Source organism: Callorhinus ursinus, unplaced genomic scaffold (genome assembly GCF_003265705.2).
Source record: "Callorhinus ursinus isolate GAN/ISIS: 27379988/994484 unplaced genomic scaffold, GSC_fseal_2.0 scaffold28, whole genome shotgun sequence".
Lineage (NCBI taxonomy): Eukaryota > Metazoa > Chordata > Mammalia > Carnivora > Otariidae > Callorhinus > Callorhinus ursinus.
In genome coordinates, this window is record NW_027397090.1 from 10487819 (window position 1) to 10508868 (window position 21050).

General features: G+C 43.3%; 1 protein-coding gene across 3 annotated transcripts in view; it reads right to left on the reverse strand.

The window, feature by feature from the left end:
- PGM5 (phosphoglucomutase 5) overlaps positions 1-21050 on the reverse strand; it is a 207739-nt gene that overhangs the window by 40733 nt on the left and 145956 nt on the right. For 2 of the 3 annotated variants that reach the window (XM_025891657.2, XM_025891655.2), the window contains exons 8-9: positions 15971-16106; positions 11720-11903 (exon numbers count right to left, since the gene is read on the reverse strand). In XM_025891657.2, the coding sequence (XP_025747442.1) occupies positions 11720-11903; positions 15971-16106 (320 nt within the window). Of the gene's footprint in view, positions 1-4279; positions 6114-11719; positions 11904-15970; positions 16107-21050 lie in introns of those variants that run through there. The other variant, XM_025891656.2, reaches the window with a different exon arrangement.

Here is a 21050-nt window from a genome sequence, read left to right on the forward strand (position 1 = left end):
CAGAAAAATATGTTATCTATGTGCCTTATCAAAATCCCAAGAAAGAAAAATTATGAAGGGTGTCGAACCCATGCACTTCCCCAGGTATTCTAGCCATAGATTTATATGGACGTGTATGTGACCTGAATCAACTTACTTCTGACTGACTATGCAGGACAAAAATGGGTTTATTAAATCGCATTTTTGTTTCATGTCCTCCCTTTCCTTGCAGGGTCTACAGGGTACTGCCTTATAAAACCCACTTTTGCAGTCACTCTAGGAATATTCTTGGAGACTGTATAAAATTCCACATGAGACATTTCCTTAAGAGCCAAGTGTTAGAAAGCCTCTCCTTCCCTGAGGAACTGGTATTTTTTTGTCTCTCTAACAATAATAACTAACCATAGTTCCCTTTTCAATATGGCTGCCAGAACACTTAACGCCAAATTTGAGGTTCAGCCCAAGCGGATCCTTATGACTTGCATAACTATGAATTTTTCTTCTGTTCTTGACTCTCTACTCTTATTTATGTTTTTCCCCAGTTTTGATTTCTGTTTCTTATTTATATCCTAACAACTTCATTATGCATGTTTTTGCTGTCACAAATCCTCCTAAAGAAACAAGGCCCAGCTAAAGATGAATAAAACAAGTTCCCATCTCAGCCTTAACCCTAAAGTGTTGGAATTGCTGAAATGGGTCTTTGTGTCCTTCGTAAGGCTTATAAGCTCTGGTAGGGCAAAGCCTTATGTCCCTTGTTCACCATTTATTCCCACAGCTGGCACACAGTAGGCCCTTTGCAAACACTTCAGTGAATGTCACTGCATGTTTGACACCTGGAGTGAGCACCACAGGAGTGCCTCTTTCCACGTTTAAGGAGGGCTCACAGGACAAATGAAAACACTTAGGTTCTCCATCAGTGAACTGGGGTAAACATATTTACCTTGAAGGGTAGTCGTGAGTGATGCTGTATCTACTCATCCTTCATTTTTAAGGCAAGCGTCCGTTTTGGCTAAAAACAATGGAGCTGAACCATGATAGGTTCCTGTCCCCACTTGTGTGATGTTAGACAAATCATAAGCCCATGGGTTGCAAAATTTGCTGCACACTGGAATCGGCTGGGTTCTTTCAAAAATATTGCTATCTGGCTCTTACCCCGGACAGTGTAATTTAATTTGAATAGGTTATGACTTGGGCACCGGGATTGCCAAAGCTCTCCAGGTGATCCTACTGTGTAGCCAAGTGAGGACAGCCCAGTAGTAGCCACTTTTGTCTGGGTCACCTGCCTCACGGATCAAGTGACTGACTAGAGTACACGTCAGTCTTAAGGAAGATCCCTTTAAGATCTCAGGTTTCACCCGTATACTCCCATTGGATTGGAATCTCAGGAGGACCGCAACATGGTGAGGAAGTGCTAATAAAACATCTTGTGGCTGTGTCCTGAAAGCCTCCTCCTAATGCCTTGCCAACAGCAGAACCATCACAAGAATCTCCTTTGAGCCATCTGACACTAAGAACTTTTAGCACAATCTCTTCGGGGATTCCTAAAGCAACAGTGAAGGAATCCATGCCACCTCTGTAGTTATAGCAACAACAGAGGCCAGAACGTCCAGGATAACATAACAGCCACAAGCTCAAAGAAGGGGAAGAGATGCTGTCTTCCATGCTAAGATCATGTTAATTATGGAGCGGGGTATCAAAGGGGCACTGTCAGTGCCAGCCTAGCATTTTCTTCCCATTGAGTGCCTGCAGTTGTATGCCTCAGTGACAAGAGGCGGGTTTTGCCCACCCTAGCCTTGTCCCAGCACTGTTAAAGGGCCATGCTTTCTTGCAGGTTTCTCCACCCCCAAATCCTCCAGTGTGCTTCCATGTATCACTAGAGCTTTTGCTTTTCTCCCCACATTTGCCCCTCTCTGATTTGCTGCCCGTGGAGAGTCAGTTTGGAAATGATAAAAGGGTGGAATTCTGTCTCAGCTTATCAGCTGGTGGTCTTGAGCAAGTCACTTTAAGCTCCGTAAGCCTTAGTTTCCTAAAAAGGGATGAAAAACAATACAGCCTGGCTCCCTGGGTTGTTGTGAGCATCAGATCAGAGAATATATGTGAAGAGTGCTTTGAAAATTATAAATCAGTCTATAAATACCATTCTTATGTTAAGCTTTTAATGAAAATGGTACTATGCTCTTAGTCATCCAGCCTTCCAGATTTTGCAGAAGATTGCCAAATAAAGCTTGAATGGTGATGGTTTATGGCACATTTATTTTTAAATTAGGCAGAATTAAGATTAATTTTATTTTAAGGACTATGCCATGTTCTCTGAAATCACTACTAAACTCATGGATCTGTTACCATTTATCTTCTCCATCCCTCCCACTGAACTGGCTTCTTGGACCATAAAATGTCCGTTCTAAGTTGATCTATTTAGACATTAGGGTCCTGAAGGAAGGACCTCAGAGTCATCCAGGCTACTTCCTCCCTTCACTGGAAAGAAAGGGGAAGTTAAAAACCGGTCAAGAGAGGAGCCAGAACTTTAGGTCTTCTGACCCCAGGCTTATACTTTTAGGTTGAACCATATGACACTGCTGAGAGTCACACATTGCTTCTCATGACATATTTGAACAATAGCTCATATGTTTTCTATGGTCCCCCAAACAAGCACAGAGCCTTACGTAGAGCAGGTATCTGATAAATGTTGGATAAATAAAGTGTTGGGTTTGTTTTGTTTTTTTTTTTAAACGCTTGTGTTTTTAAATCAATGCAGGGAAATCTGCAAGTTGCTAAATACACACAGAGCTGCCAGATGTTTGTTTGGAGACCATAGGACATGTTGCAGCCAGGCGGGGAAGGAGGAACTGTACATTACCAACAGTTATTTGGCAGCATCCGACCCAGTCAAATACGGACGTAGGATGAGTTCCAGGGGAACACAGCACATGGCCCTGAAAGCTAGTACAATGTCACATATACAGTCAGTTGGCCACACCAGGCACGCGAACCTGGAGACAAGACAGGCATGGAAGAGAGAGACTCTTAAACTTAACTCACATGTTATCTCCCTTGGGAGATCCCAAAGATTTATCTGGAACGTTTCAAGGTGAAAATACTGCTGTGTAACATCTGAACCATATTTTGTAGAAGAAAGCATGCAGCCTCTAAAGCAGAAGATTTGGACTGGACAGAGCACTCTCTCCATGAAAAAAATGAACTAGAATTACCCATTTTTCTTTGTTGAAGTCATAGAGTTAGCCGCAAGCATGAGTTCAAAAGGGGTTGAGCAGGGCAGCAGCTAGTCCATACTGTGCCCTCATAGAGATGACAAACAGGAAAACAAATTAGAGAAAAGTATCTTTCCTCTGGGCTGGCCTGGACTTCAGCTGCTCCTCCCCCATGAGGCCAGGAGCCTTTGTGCAGCGCACTGACTGCACAGCCATTCCCAAGTGCCCTCCTTGCGGGGAGCAAATTCTCATCTAGTCTTGTTCACCACCAACCCAGCTCTCTTGGAGACCAATAATTGCAAATAATTATTTGGGGGAAATCAAGGCCCAATGACTTCCTAAGTGCTCTTTTAAAACACCCGCCCAGCAAAAACCACATTAGGTGATGTGAGTACTGCGTGGAGAGAGAAGACTTAAAAATTATCCAGATTCCAACTATCAAATTTGGAACAATGGAGCTAGGTCACACAGGTTCCATTTCCCTTTGTCTTTGGCCAAAATGGCTGCTGATCCCTGTTCACTCAACACCAGGCCCAGTTCTGGGATATTTTGGAATCAGACATACTTCACCCAGACAAAAGGGGTAGCTTCCTCCCTCAGTTCCTGTGATAGTCCATGGATTTTTCCTTTAATATTTATGTTTCCTGGTGACGGTCACCTCCTGACTACGCACAGAATTAGTAGTTTGGTAGGAAGTAACTATGATGTCATTTATTCCAGAATGCTCAGATTCTTATCACACATCTTAGCGGGATTCAACTACCAGCATTTTGGAAGACAGTCCCAAAGCAATCAACTTATGGCAGGGGAAGGTGCTTCATCATAACAAAACTCCAATGAACCAGAAGCAAAGGAGTAAGAACTTCCTAACTAATCAGAAACACTGTCTCCCTCTCCTTATTTCCTAATCAGCCAATATGTCCTTAAGAAGCAATGAATATGTGTTTGGTCTCTGGAAGACAAATAGACAAAAATCACAGGAAAAGTAGCTATTGTTAAAAAAAAATTTTTAATACACGGTTTTCTTTTTTTAAAAGATGTATTTATTTATTTAAGAGAGAAAGAGAATCCACACAGACTCCCCACTGAGTGCAGAGCCTGACGCGGGGCTCGATCCCAGGACCCTGAGATCGTGACCTGAACCGAAATTAAGAGTCGGATGCTTAACTGACTGAGCCGCCCAGGTGCCCCTAATACATGGTTTTCAAGGTGTCCAACCAAAAGGCCCGGCTGTATTTATTTAGCACAACTGCAATGTGGTAGAATGAACACCGAAGTAGAGAATTCTAAGTATTGTAACATCCCAGTGAGAACACTATTGCCTATAGGAAATCCCAGTTCTTTATCTGGAAAGCCAAACAATGGTTTAGCTACATTAGATTGAAGAAAGCCTTTAGTCTGACAAGATGGTTTACCCTGGGCCAGTTCCCACTCATTCTTCAGGGCACAGCTTAATTATCACCTCCTCGGAGCCCTACTTGAGGTGAGCTCCCCCCGCTATGCCCTCCCAGATAAGTTCTTTCTCTGTAATACTGTTCAATAAACCCTATAGTGATTACAAGTTTAACGTCAGTTTGTCTTCCCTGCGAGACTGTTCTGTATGCCGGTGTATCCTCAGTGCCCAGCAAGCTGACTGGCGTATAGTAGGTGTTTGGTTAATATTCAGGGAACGGACGAAGGCATGAATGAATCACACTTCCACTATATTCACTGTATTGTACTAAATACAATACTAAAGGAATATATATTTATTACGAGGATATTTTGTTTCAACATCACAACTTGCAACAGAGACAGGATTTCTTCACCCAGATTTTATCACGGTATACATGTAATGACAACACCTCACTACCTAAACATTTCTGTCGCTCAACAGAGGAGGACTGTTTGTAGGTACTAACTTTCAGAGTCAACTAAACTCCACAGGTGGGATAATCAGCATGACTGAGATGATTTTTTTAATTCCACTTTGAGATGCACAAACCACACTCCAGCAAGTGGCATAGTACAGAGACAAGGTGTTCACAACAGTCTCTCCCTTGGTTCATTGGTTAGAATGTGAAGAAAGTTGAAGGTTGACCAGCTAACTCTAAATAGAGAATTCAGTCCTTGGCCCCTAGATTCTCCAGCTAACACCAATCAGTTGTCTTCATATGATGCCCCCAGAAACGAGGTCATGATAAATTTCTCTCTCTCTGCGTAACCAAGGGTCGTAGCACTGCGGTATATATTAAAGCACCAAAGGCCAGGCTAAAATGTGATTTCAAGATTGCCAATTTACTTGCTTCATTGTTTCTAAATATTGAACTTAAAAAATGCGGACACCTTCTTGCATATTAAAATAACAACTCTAAAAGCGAATTGACTTTGCCAATCGGTCTTCAAAGCGTGCTTTTTCTCTGAACTAATTTCAAATGGTTCTTTTTTCCAGGTTGAGGACAACATCAAAATGTTTCCACACAGGCTGCATAATTTGAAGAGGTATTAATAAGCTGAGAGTTAGCCTGACATAATCCAATTGGATTTGGTTTTCCACATCAGCTAACTGGTATGCTTTTATTTACATCAGGTTTTTTAATATCAGCTGAACTGTTACCGGCAAATGACTTCAGCACTGGTGGAAGTTCATGATTTTTTATCTTGTTAAGCAGCAATACAGGCATGGGACAAGTCATGAGGAGAGACTCAGTTCCTTAAATTTTGCTCCTGGTATCAGGGTTTCTCTCTTCAAAGGTAATTCTCAAAATACAGGTCATGGTTCTGGATCGATGCCCACCCTAGTAGCCATATGCCATCACTTGATGCTGGCACCATCTGTCATATTGTCCATTTTTCACACCACCAGGATTGGAGGATTCCTTCTGTCAAGAGCTGGAAGAGTCTCATAACCATGAAGCACTGAGTGGGGACTCCGGGAGATTTCAGCTACGAGGAGGAGATGGGGAGGATAATGATAAGAGGTAATCTGGTGCTGATGATATTCCTCGGGTTGTTGATGGTTAAGGAAGAGAGAGAGTGCCTGGCACCATGGGAAATCTTGATGTTTGTACAAGGAACTCATCCTTGAGGAAAGAGTGGGCCACCGGCCAAGCCTTAAGGAGCTACCCACCTGTCCCTCATCTTTCCCATCTCTTTACGAGGCATAAGGTGGGAATCTCTTGAATTTGTTGGCAACTGGGTCAAACTGCTCCCTGCTCTCGTAGGAGCTACTGGTTTATTTTTCCCACTCCTATTTGAAGAAGCCATCATCATTCATTCATGTGACTAGATTTTACCTGAAAATAAACAGTGACATACCCTTACGGGACAAGAAAGGATGAACTGCAGATGTTGAACCATACCTCATTAAATTGCTATTTCTAAATCAGAGTCCCTCGTGAGTCCCGCTTAATGGAGGACACACATCAGCTTTCCTCTTGGCACTCAACATCATAGAAACATCAGCCACTTGGAGGCAGCCATAGTAAATTCCATGAGACCTGGAGAGGCCACGGGAAGCCAGTGGGGTCCCTGGGAATTCAAGTCAGGGGTTTAATCCTTCAGGGGTTTCCTTCTTGCTCCTTAAATGACCCCCACAGGGTCTCACAGGCAGAACAGACTTTGCTGAACATTTCCACAGCAGTGAAGTAGATAGGGGGCAGGACTTACCACTAGAACAGGATTTTAATTTCATTTTGGATGGAGGAGCATTTCTTTATTTCTAGAGATATATGTGAAACCACTTTTTTCCCCACAGTCCCTTCCCTGACTCTAACCCCAAATCAAGGACAAAAAGGAGACTGAGCTGCCTTAAAAAACCTTTTTCTTTCTGGACCAAGTGGGATGGAGGAGATGAGGGAGGAGCAGACTTAGGGAAGGCAGAGAAAATGTGACTTTGAATCAATTCATAGATGACTCAGAAACTGAGGAGGCCTCCCCATGTCTTCACATGACACCCTGCAAAGTTGTATTCTGTTCAGTGTTGTTTTCCCTGCTTTTCTCATCATATGTGGCTCATTAAATATCAAAATCCTTCTTTCCCAACGATGCTCTTTTAACATAACTTCTTTTAGTTAACCATTTATTAGTGGTTATTATGTATCAGGACTTCATATGTATTATCAGATTCTCCCAAGGGCTATATGCAGTAGCCACAAAGATTATTTCGATTTTCACAGATAAGGAAAGGCACAGGGACGTTGAGTAACTTCCTAAGATCACCCAGCAAGGAGATGGCAGAGCTGATTCAAACCTAAGACTTGCTGATCTCAAGGCTGTACACTTGAACGCCACTCACACCCTTTCCTCAAACTGAGACACAGTCAAGTTGAGGACTCTGGCAAGGCGGAAGCAACTGATATTTCTTGAACATCAAATGGATACCAGCCACTGTGCCTGGGGCTTTATAGGACTTTCTCTATAACCCACCTTCTCTATAACCCTATATGATAATTATTACCAAAATGCCACCTGCCCGCCCCAACAAGTTGAGAAAAGAGGAATTAAGTAATATGCCCAAAGTCACCGATCAAGGCAGTGACAAAGCCAGCCTTCAAATCGGAGTCTGCTTGACTCCGACATAATACAACACTGGAGAAGCCACAGCAATCTGCTTCCCACAGCAAACAGAGATGCTGCATTATAATGTTTCCTTTGGGTTTTGCTAGGCAAGGCATACTTTGTTTGTCCTTATAGGTCAAGTCTCTTCCAACTTAATTTTAAAATAATACATAATTTAGTATATTATTTTAAATTGCAGTATTCTCTAACCAAAAAGACAGATAATAACAAAGGTTGGCAAAAGCGTGCAGAAACTGGAACCCTCATATACTGCTGGGGGGGATGGAAAGCAGTACAATTGCTTTTGAAGACCATACGACTGTTTCTTGGAAGGTTAGACCTAGAGTCACCATTTGACCTAGCAATTCCACTCCTAGCTACACAGCCACAATAACAGAAACTCTATGTTTGCACAAAAGCTTTACGTGAATAGTCACAGCAGCACTATTCATAATAGTCAAAGAGTGGAAACAGCTCGGGGCACCTGGGTGGCTCAGTCGGTTAAGCGGCCAACTCTTGGCTTCGGCTCAGGTCATGATCTCAGGGTCCTGGAATGGAGCCCCGTGTAGGGTTCCATGCTCAGTGGGGAGCCTGCTTCTCTCCCTCTCCCTCTCTCTCTACCCCCAACTCGTGGACTCTCTTTCTCTAAGATAAATAAATACATCTTAAAAAAAAATGTCCATCAGCTGAAGAATGGGCAAACAAAGTGTGGTCTATCCACACAATGGGACATTATTTGCCAATAAGAAAGAATGAAATAGGGATATGTGAACCCTAGAAACACTCTGCTTAGTGAAAGAAGCCAGTCACAAAAGACAACATAGTGTGTGGTTCCATTTATGTGAAATATCCAGAATAGGCAAATCCAGAGAGACAGAAGGTAGGTCAGGGATTGCCAGGGCTGGAAATGGAGATTATAGCTCACAAGTACAACTTGCTTTTGGGGGTGACAAAAATGTTCTTCAACTGACTGTGGTAATGATGGTACAACTGTATAAATATACTACAAACCACTGAATTGTACACCTGACATGGGTAAACTGGATGGTGTGAGAATGATATCTCAATAAAGCTGTTATACATTTATATTTAAAAAAAACTGCTCCAGGGGCGCCTGGGTGGCTCAGTGAGATGTCCAACTCATGATTTCAGCTCAGGTCATGATTTCAGGGTCATGAGATTGAGCCCCACGTTGGGCTCAATGCTGGGCTTAAGATTCTCTCTCCCCCTCTGCCCCTCGGGCCCCCTTCTCCCTCTCTAAAACAAACAAACAAACAATCCCACAATGCCCCATGACAAAAACCAATTACTGTGCATTTAGTAGGCTCTCCTGAAATATCTATTGAATGAATGCGCCAAAGTGCTTTATGGCTATTTAAAAATAATACATGTTCATTTAAATTCAAATATGTCTTTTAGGAGTAGATAGATGGTGCTTGCTTTGCAACAATGTCACATGAAGCGTGCCCAGACTCAACCATCCCTGGAACCAAGTACTGATGACTTCTGACTTCTCAGGGGGCGCTGAGATGTGGGCTTCGGTGGTGGAAGTTTATCAACAGCCCCACAATGCAGGAACTCTCCCTCTGTGCCAACAGGACCAACTGCAAGAACCATACATGACTCACTGACGATGAGGATGCCGTTGAGTGTTAACTGCCTCCCCAAACCCTCAGTGAGCCAAACCCAGAGCAGCGGGGAAGCTCCAGGGTGACTCAGGACCACCAGCTAATAAACTGTCACTTGGGTCTTAGAATCTGGGAAAATGAACAACAATCTTCCTTTGTTGCTAAAGAAACTCCCGAGAGCAGCTCCTGATAGCATTTACTATTTATGGCCACATTTGAGCTAATATGAAAGAGTATGGAAAGAAAAAATAGTAAGTTCCAGGGTAAAAATGGAAACCAATATTGAGGGTTGCAGGGGAGGGGACATGGAATAAATAGATGTCTGAACTTGAGCTCTAGCTGTGGAGTTAGCCTGATGTGAACTGTTAAAAGAGCCAAGAAAAAAGGATATGAACGGTGAGTGCATTGCGGAAGAAACAAGGTAGAGTATGAGTGGATTTAACAACAAAACAAATTAGCTCAACAGACAAGCTTCTCAGGAGCAGATAGAGTCCAGAACCCAGCACTGACTAGATAATCTTCTCAAGGAATGGTTTTCAAGCCTTCCTCACCAGGGAAAAAAACCTCCCAAGAATAATTTAGAAAGCACAGATTTTATGAGCCTTGGATTTACGAAATGTTTGTTCTGATGTTCCTTTACAAAATGGAAGTAGGAATACGGTACAGAGTTGAAAAAGATTCACCTGAGGCATAGAGGCTCTGAGATGCCACGTGCTGAGCTCCTGACTTCACAGCTCCGAAATTCACTAGTGTTATTTTGGAAAGGATTCAATCTCATCTACAAAAAAGCATCCTCGCGGGAAACAAAACACAACTACAAAAAACGTAGTGTGTACTCCGTGTATGAAGGATCGCTGGGAGCTTTTGTGTCTTTTATTTCATTGCCTTTCTAAAACAGCTCTGTGAGATAGACATGCTACAAAAGAGGAAGGAACTGTGGCTCAAGGAAATGAGGCATCTTTCCTGAAGTCAAATAACTGGTAAGTGGGGCAGGGAGAGGATGTGCTTCTGAATCTTCAAACTTCTTTTTTTTCTAACTTTTTTTAAAATTTTTTATTGTTATGTTAATCACCATATATTATTTTTCTAACTTTTTAAAAAAACATTATTTACTTATTATTTGAGAGAGAGAGAGAGAGAGAGCACAAGCAGGGGGGACGGCAGGCAGAGGGAGAAGCAGACTCCCTGCTGAGCAAGGAGCCCGATGCGGGGCTCCATCCCAGGACCCTGGGACCATGACCTGAGCCAAAGGCAGATGCTTAACCAACTGAGCCACCCAGACGTCCCCTGGCTCTTCACACCTCTTAACCACTCTTATCTCCACCACCCTACACCTTCCCGAAGTAAAGCAGTCATCAATTTGTCCATCCAGGGAAGGGCTTCTAGAATGAAAGACTAATGACATTCTGACTGAGATGAAAGACCACCATGAAACTCAGCAGACCAGAGGGAGAATACCAAGGAAGTAATAGGAGGGCTCCAGGCTTTAGAACATCTACAAGTCGGGGACCCCAAAGAAAGACTATGTGTGAAATATTAGTCAAAATAAAAAGATCAGTAACTACCATTACATCTAGTCCCCCGAATCCTACAGCTTCTGATGTATTTTGTTGTCTGTTCTTGACGAGTGTACCAGAAGATGAGAATCTGGGGATTTTAGAATAGAACTTTTCTTAACATTACTCAGTGTCTTATTTGAACTGTAAATGTTGAAATGTGCTCCTAGAGTGGTTAGTTTTTGCCACAGCCAATAAACACACAAAATTGAGAAGAAAAAATATTTGTAATAGCTTTCAACTTTTCTTACACAATTCGCACAGATGAGACCATGACAGAAGTTGTTGATTTTGTCACTGACATTTTGTAATCATTCTCCACCATAAATCTTCCTTTTGGGTTTTGTGGGACAAGTTTTCCCACTGTTTCTTCCCCCTACAAACCCATCTGGGTACGCTCCTATCATTCTCAATGACATACGGTCATAAAAGGGGAAACACACCTGCACTTGACAGGGGTGCCAAGGAAAAGCAATATCTTGCCCTGGAAACCTTTTCTGAATCCGCAATGAGCCCTCAGGCTGCAGACATTTCAGAAGGAAATATTGGGTGTCTATCTATGTGCCGTTATTAGCCTGTCAGTTACAAGCGGAAAGAATACTGGACAGACAGGGCGCTACGTTCAAATGCACCCTCTGCCGTGAATTAACTAGGTAAGTAACCTTCACCAAGGGCTTTCTTCTCTCCTGGCTGCAGGCTCTCGTGTGTCTAATGAAGCGCTCAGTGTAGAGCAGCCCTACAGAACTCTCCAGCCGTCGGACACCTTGGCCCCTGGCTTTGCCCCTTCTGGTGATTTCCTAGCAAGTACCTGTTTCTTGGTCACCGTGCCATCCACGGGGTCCACATATTCAAAGCAGTCTGTTTTTGCCACACTGTAGACATGGTTTCCCACGGCGAACTGCTGGCCGATGAAGGACTTGTCCGTGACCAGGGCCTCCAGGTCCCTCATGATGTAATATGTTGTCTTGGGCTCTAGCCCCTCATAGTCAAACCTGGCGAGGGAAGGCAGGACACAGGGTGAAGACAAACCTAATCAGAGAGCCAGCAATGAGTGGACGTCTCAAGGTCACCTAATCACTGGTTTTGTTTTCCTGGAAGAATGGCACAGAAAAGCACCCCAACTGGTCCCCACGCTCTTCTACCTGGCCCATATAACCCAGGCCCTATACAGGAGCCCAAGTGATGTTGTAAAAATCACATCAAGTCATGTCCTTTCTTTTAAATCCCTGCCCATCACGTTGAGAACAAGACTCTAGCCACAGGCCATAAGGCTCTGTGGGATCCGGCCCCATCTACCCCCTTGACTTTGTCCCACTCTCGCCCTTGTTCCCTATGCTCCAGCCACAGGGGCTTCCTTTCCAGTCCCCAGAGCCACTTTGCCCTGTCCTGCCTTTGGGCCTTTGCCATTGCCGTCTGTTCCCTCAACCTGATATATTCTTCCCCCGACCATTCGAATACCTGACACATTCTCCTCCGTCACTTTTCCAACTTCGTGTCACCTCCAGAAAGCGACCTTCTCCGACCATCCATTCAAGATACTTCCCTCTATCTCTCCCTCTCTCACATCACTGTTGATATTTTCTTGTAGCCGTCATCCCGATCTGCATTGACTTGGTGTATTTGTTTACTTATTTCTTATCTGCTTTTGCCCACACGAACCACAAGCTCCAGGACGGCAGAGACCTTATCTGTTTTGTTCTCTGCTGCTTCTAGTAAGTGTTTACCAAGCAGTGGGATGAAAGATGGGAGGAAGGGAAGGGAGGGAGGAAGGAAGGAGAGAGAGGAATCAAGGGAGGTGAAGAGAGAAGGAGGAAGGGACCTCAACGTACCATAAAACTCTCTTGGAAACTTGGAAGAAATACCACAATTGTTCCATTAAAAAGAAGTCCTCCTAGCCAAGAACATCAAATGTAACAATGGGGCTGGGAGGTGATTAGGAAAAAAAAGACTAAAAATAACACCCACCTCATTTGTTGTTGTAGGGTTTAAATACCATAATGCATATCAAGTAGTCGGCCCAATGCCAGACACCATTGCTTAAAACTATTAATTGAGTTTATTCTTAGTCACTACCATAAGGAAACTGTAGAGTCTTTCCCAGTGTCAGGTAGTCTTGACCAAAACTGAATGGCACACCCAGGGGGGTCTGTTTAAGAAGGAAGCCCTCGAGGGGCAGCTGTGCCCAAATGGCTCCGGTGGGATCTCACACTGTGCTCTGGGTGACACGGGGACGAGATGTGAGTTCCCAGCCAGCTGAAAGAAGGAAGACTTGAATCACTGTTACTTTTTCTTCACCCAAGATCTTTTAAGACTTTGAGTAAGCATCAGGGTATTAGCCAAAATGGAAAACATGGAATGATGCCATTTCTAGCAGTGGGTCCCCTGTCCCTGTATCTCTGTCTTGTCTCTCCCTCCTACATGGATGTGCCCTCCCCAGGCTCAGAAACAAAACAACTGGGAACTCTCTCAGAACATTCTCAGCAGTGCATGTGTTCTGAGCCTAAATTCTCTTTAAAGATAGTATTCTGGGGGAAGATCAAGACCCAACCAAGCAGAGAGGGGCAGGAGGATGGGATAGAGGGTTTATTAGGGGACAGAGGGGCACTGAAAGAGATTCAGAGGTTGAGAAAATCCACTAAGGGGACAGTTCACATTCGGTCTATGGCTGAGGTGGTCAGACCAGCCTGCCCAAATGCTCATCTTCATGCACAAGCAGACTCTGCAACGGCCCCCCCTTCGCTGCCACAAACTACCCCCTCTGACCACCACAACACACTTTCAAGGGAGGAAATCTTGCAATGGAGAGTACCTTCTAGGGTCCACTCACACAAGGAAAATCATCTGGGTTCCCAGACACAACTTCAGGCTCAGAAATAATTCAAAAAAAAAAACCAAAAAAACCCAAAAAAACTGTGTGATTATCTCCTCCCCACCAAAAAGAACAGCCTAGAAGTCATTTTATTCCACAAGGATCTCTCAACCTACATCTGCTGGAGGCTGAAAAAAAAAAAAGTGTTTACCCTTCATTCTCCTTATACCCTCCTCCCTTTTTCTTTATCTCTGGGATCTCTTTGGACAGAAATCTGAAACATAAGTCAATGTTCTAAAGAATTTACATCTCCATTGCATTATATTCTCTAATATGGTATTTGTTATGAAAAAAGTAATTATCATGTAAGCTCTTGGCCACACAAAAAAAATGAACTATATTATAAATACACTTATCATAACATCACATCTTCAAAACACTGGCAGAAAGCTAGATAATCACTGCACAAATTATGAGGAACACAACCCTAACTCAAAGTGATCTCACTAAGCCAGAGGTTGGCAATCATATTTTATCAGGTTGGACTTTTTTGGAACAGCTTCGTGAACAGAAAGTTTTGTTGTGCCAGTTATTTCCCTGGTATGCCAAAAAGGCCCACAAGAATCAGGGTATTTTGGCACTAGTTAGAAATACTAGTAAGGAGGGGCGCCTGGGTGGCTCAGTCGTTAAGCGTCTGCCTTCGGCTCAGGTCATGATCCCAGGGTCCTGGGATCCAGCCCCGTATCGGGCTCCCTGCTGAGCCGGGAGCCTGCTTCTCCCTCTTCCTCTGCTGCTCCCCCTACTTGTGCTCTCTCTCTGTCAAATAAATAAATAAAATCTTTAAAAAAAATAAATACTAGTAAGTAAAACAAATGCCCACTTGCCTTGAGAATATTTTATGATACAAGGAATCATTTGAGGGGCGCCTGGGTGGCTCAGTCTGTTAAGCATCTGCCTTCAGCTCAGGTCATGATCCCAGGGTCCTAGGATCGAGCCCTGCACCCGGCTCCCTGCTCAGTGGGGAGCTTGCTTCTCCCTCTCCCACTCCCCCTGCTTATGTTCCCTCTCTCGCTGTCTCTCTCTGTCTGTCAAATAAATAAATAAAATCTTTTAAAAAGAAAAAAAAAAACACAAGGAAATCACTTGAGGTGATTTTCAGGCAATTAACCACCTCTGCCTTCTTGACTAAACTGGAGAAAAGACTATTAGGGCACTGTCAACATTTCCCAGAGCACTGCAATCTTTTTGACAGTAATGAATCCTATCACGGGCTTTCTTAATCTCTGATATTTATCTAAGTAAATGACTTCTTAAGAGAAGAAACAATCACCTTATAAGGGAAGTCTAAGGCTTTCTTTCTGTTCCTTAAACTCTTAAAACATAACGAAACACTCAAAGTAGTTAACTATTCATAAACAAAGCAAAGGAGCCACAATTTCTGTTTTCCAAACAGAGAGAGTCTCTGAGGATACCCAAGGATTCCCTGGCCCCATCCCCGGGTTCTCCACAGTTAACATCCTTGCCTATCACTGCTCCCCCAAGACCATGGCTTGGTACCAGGAACACAAACCTATCATACCTAGGTACACATATCTAGCAGGCAACCAGGCAGCCAGAAGACTCGGCCCCCTCACTTATTTCAAAAGCAGGAAAGTAATATAGACCCGCCCCCCCAACCCTGAGCTCTTAGCCAGACCTTTGCCCTCCCTCCCTCCCAGGGTAACAGTTCCCTCTTCTGTATCTCCTTTCACAGGGACAACACTTTAGCAAAAGGTGGGGCTCCTGAACCCTATGGCCCCTTCAGAGGGTACCTTAGACATTGTTGGACCGTTAGCGGGCAAGTGAGACAGAGGGAAGGAGAGGAATTACAGAAGCAGTCCGACCTGTCACAGCTTTGCCTCTGCCTCCCTCCCTTGATAATTATGGGTGGAGAACTAACAAGGAGAGCCCCCGATTGGACGATAAAACTGTCCTGGGCACCAAAGGACTTTCACGGTTCCGCAGTTCAGAGTCCCCCTTGGAATGGCTGCCCACCTTATAGGCATGGATGAAAAGATCACAGAGGAATGTCACTAGGGGAGGGGAAATTTATGCCTTCCAGTTTGGATGTCCTTGACAGGACCCCCAAACACCTGTCAGGGGCTCCAGCCCCTGTGGTCCTCAGACCGTCCTGAAACCTACCTCCTTCTTAAGGTCCTAGCCCACCACTTTTCTTTAAGAGCAGTTCCCCAGGGTCCCTACCCTTCTCACCTGCAATAATAGTGGCGGCCAAATTTGGCCCAGTGATCTCGGACGATTTCCTCCACACTCTGCTTCCGGGCAGCCAATATGGAAAGCCAGACCAAGACAGCCCAGAGGCCATCTTTTTCCCGGAGGTGATCGGAGCCTAAGGAAGAAAGAAGTATGCTGCTGAGGAATTGTTCCTGGGGGAAAAGTAAAAGCTAAATGAACTATGAAGACCAGTTAGCAATTGCATGTTGAAATGGTTGGATATATTTATCCATCGTGATTAAATACATGTCCCATCATATATTTGCATTTCCAAAAAATATCCAACTGAAATTCAAATAACATAAAATACCATCAAAAAAAAATAAAATACAGTCCTGGAAGTTCTGGAAAGTACCAAAGAGCCAAGTTGACATCACATTTGCCCAACACCATCATTCATTCATTCATTCATTCATTCAGTAATTTGGTGATCCTTGCAATAGACCAAGCACTGGTCTAGGTGCTAGGGACACAGCAGGGAGCAAGACAGCTCTTTATTCATAAAGCTTGAATTCAAGTAGGTAGAGACAGGCAACGGAAAAGTAGATGAGAGAACAAGAAGCATTAAATAAGGACAAGGGCTATGCAAAAAAGTCACGGAGTATGACAGCAGCAAAAACTCTATTACCTAGAGTGTAGTGTAGTTTATCTACAGGAAGGTTAGTGGTGGCTTTCCCAAAAGATATGCTCACCCAGATCCTGTGAATGTGACCCTATTTAGGGAAACAGTCTTGCAGATAGAATTAAGGACCTTGAGATGAGATTATCCTGGGTTATCTAGGTGGACCTTAAATCCAAAGACAAGTGTTTTCCGAAGGAGAAGAGAAGACACAGAGAGGAGAAATACAAAGGAGCAGGTTATGTAAGGAACTTCTCAAACTCAACACCCAAAAGACAAATATCAAGTCAAAAAATGGGCAGAAGACATGAACAGACACTTCCCCAAAGAAGACATACATATGGCTAATAGACACACGAAAAAATGTTCAACATCATTAGCCATCAGGGGAATTCAAATCAAAACCACACTGAGATACCACCTTACACCAGTTAGAATGGCAAAAATTGACAAGGCAAGAAACAACACATGTTGGAGAGGTTGTGGAGAAAGGGGAACCCTCTTACACTGTTGGTGGGAATGCAAGTTGGTGCAGCCGCTTTGGAAAACAGTGTCGAGGTTCCTCAAAAAGTTAAAAATATAGCTACCCTATGACCCAGCAATTGCACTACTGGGTATTTACCCCGAAGATACAGATGTAGTGAAAAGAAGGGCCACATGCACCCCAATGTTCATAGCAGCGATGTCCGCAATAGCCAAACTGTGGAAAGAGCCGAGATGCCCTTCGACAGATGAATGGCTGAAGAAGATGTGGTCCATATATACAATGGAATAGTACTCAGCCATCAGAAAGGATGAATACTCACCACGTGCATCGACACGGATGGGACTGGAGGAGATGATGCTAAGTGAAGTAAGTCAAACAGAGAAAGACAATTACCATGAGGTTTCACTTATCTGTGGAACATCAGGAACAGCATGGAGGACATTAGGAGAAGGAAGGGAAACATGAAGGGGGGGAGTCGGAGGGAGAGACGAACCATGAGAGACTATGACTCTGGGAATCAAACTGAGGGTTTTGGGGGGAGGGGGCTGGGGGGATGGGTGAGCCCGGTGATGGGTATTAAGGAGGGTACATATTGCATGGAGCACTGGGTGATATACGCAAACAATGAATCATGGAACACGACATCAGAAACTAATGATGTGCTGTATGGTGACTAACGTAACATAATAAAAAAATTTATAAAAAAAAAAAAAAGACAGAGACAGAGATTGGAATTATGCTGCCTCCAGCGAGGGAACATACGGAGCCACCTGAAGTTGAAAGAGGCAAGGAAATGTTCTCCCCTAGAGCCTTCAGAGGAAGGATGACCCTGCCAACACCTTGATTTTGGACTTCTGGCCTCCAGGACTATGAGAGAATAAATTTCTGTTGTTTTAAGCCACTCAGTTTATGGTAATTTGTTATGGCAGCCTCAGGAAACGAATACAGGTCTTCAGATGATGGCATCTGAGCTGATACATGAGAAGGAGTCGGCCACGCTGAGATGTGGGGACAAAGCTTTCCAAGCCAAGGGACAGCAACCACAAGGTCCCCGATGCAGGAATAACCTGGGAAACTGGGAAGCCTAATCCTACAGCTACTCCATAGAAGGAGAAGCAGTTCATATCGTGGCATTCACACGAATGATGAATGCCAGCTGAACAGGTAGGTTTCTGAGCAAAAAAGAACCAGAAGGAAGTGCAGAGGCCCACTTAAGCACCTGTCTATTGGCCAACTCTAAGCTCTCTCCAAAATGAATAGAGCCCTGAATACAAGGCACATGTAGCAGCGTAAGGAACATGGTGTAAGGGGAAAAGCATGGGAAGGCTTTGGAATGAGGGTTTGAAACCAAACCCTTGCTAATTCCCATGTGTGTGAGAAGTTGTTGCAAAGTTATTAACCTTTCTGGGCCTCGACTTCTCATCTGTAAAATGAGGACACTGTCACCAATCTTGTGGAGTTGTCCTACCAATTTAATCAAGTCCAGAGGACAGGCTCTTGAGTCAGTTTGCTCATGTTCAAGTGCTGGCTCTTTGTGTGACTGGCTGTTCTCATCTACAGCATAGGGACAGTGATGACTCCCACCCCACAGAGGTACTGTCAGGGTGAAGTGATTACACATGCCTAGGTATTTAGAGCACTGACTGGGATGTCACAAGTGACTGTTGTTGCTGTTCATCTTATCATTGGTAATTCACACAATGCACCAACATGGTGCTAATTCCTTAAGACACACTTTAAGGCAGATTGTTCTCAGTTATTCATATAATGTTATCCTCTGACACTAGCAATAACCCTATCGTAAGAATGGGGACTGGGACCAGGGGCTGGACCATCGCTTCTTGCAATAGAGCAATGAGAATGGACAAGAATACTCTTCAGTTTCAGGGCTACGAAACATACATAGAAAATCAAAAAGGGAGACCCGATGTCACCAAGCTATTTAAACCTTGGAAATGGGATGAATAATACTTTAGTTAAGTTAAACATTTTTGACAACTTCTCAATGAAGCTATGAGCCATTTGCTCTTGTTACATTTATGGTGTTAAATGTTACAAGCTTTTCCTCAAAAAGGAAACATACATCCTTGAGAGAGCAGTGAAGATATTTAAAAGGAAAAACAATCAGTTTTTGGTCTTCCTCTATGCTGATGATCTGCTGATGACACTTTTAGACATCTGGTTGCCGCTGCCTCTAGGTTGAATGGACCCCAGGCATTAATCATCACACCAGGGGGTGACGCTTATCTTATCCAGAGAACTCTTCACACTGCTACAAAAATGGAAGAAGTTTGGTAGATGCTGGGCTGGCTCCATGGCTAAATGCCAAAAAAACAAGTCTAGGAAACCCTGCCCGATGGGATAATGTCCTTTTATAGCTGAAAAATCACTTTTATTTACTGGCTAGAGAAAAATACCCTTTTGTTTTAAAACATGGGCTTCGCATACCTTTGCATTTCCAGCTGGATTACATTACCTGGAGACAGAACCATTAGATGCTATTAACTCTGTGAAATAAGATGTCATAATTTAGTGGTAGAAGAGACATAGTTCTTTTAGCAGGACTTAAAAAAAACACATCTCGCCCCTTTGTCGCCAACTTCACAGTAGATTGTGAGTTGGCTTTGGATATACTTGCCTACAAATTAAACATCTGCCAAAATTCATAAGGGTCCATAATGATCTAGTAAAATTGCGCTCTTTACAGCTTTCTGAGGTGGGGACAGAGACACTGATGATGCTGCATTTACACACGTTTCCCTGGATGCTCATAGCATGCTTTGGAGAGGGTTTGGGGGATACAACCTTCTTTTTAATAATTCTTTAAAGCAAATGAACTATAATGCCATATCAGTGATAGGTAAATTAAACAAGAAATGCAGAAAACACAAAGGTATAAAATGGTTTTCTGAAACCCCACCATAAACAGTAAAAACAGAGGGGAAAGCTGTTCACATTATATATTACATGGCTAATACACTTCATATTTATAAATATTTTGAGTCAATGAGAAAGAAACGCCCTGACAGAAAACTGTGCGGAAGGGCACAAATGAGCAATTTTTCAAGAGAAAAATATTAACAGTTAAAAACATTGGAACAAATGTTCAGTCTCACTGTGGTCAAATCCATAAAATGGGATAATATTTGGAGACTACCAAATTAGCAAAGGTCAGTTAGGGGAAGAAGAATACCAGGGGCACCTGGTGGCTCAGTTGGTTAAGAGACTGCCTTCGGCTCGGGTCATGATCCCGGAGTCTGGGATCAAGTCCCACATCGGGCTCCCTGCTCAGCGGGAAGCCTGCTTCTCCCTCTGACCCCACCCCCCTCATGTACACTCTCTCTCTCATTCTCACTCTCTCAAATAAATAAATCTTAAAAAAAAAAAAAAAGAATACCAGTACCAGTAAGTATTAGTATAAATGTGTGCAGTTTGATAGCATAATTTGGCAAAAATAATCAATAGTCTTAAAGTATCACCCAGCTTTGGACCCAGCTATTCTATTTTTTTTTTTAACCTTTAGCCATAACAACATTTACTAAAATAGCTAAGAGAAGAGAGGAAAATTGGAAAAATAAATGCTAATCGTTAAACATCAGGATAATTGTGGAAAATCCATCCAAAAGCTTGTTTAGATGTTTTCATAAATGGAACAAATCAGTTTCCCAAGGAAGTATATTCAGTATACTTTTATAGCAAAAGATATGTAGATATGTCTATATATGTGTGCACAGGTAAACAACAGGAGGACCACCTAACCACTAACAATAGTTAACTCTGAAACGGTAGAATCACAGGTGTTTTCTTCTTCTTCTGCCCTATTTCCAGAAGAAACATGTGTTTTTTTTTCATTATAAGACATTTTCGGTGGTGGGTAGAAATTCACATTTGAAGCCATTCATTTCCATTTACCAAAGAGGTAGGCGGGATATTACAGGGATCGCTACCACTTA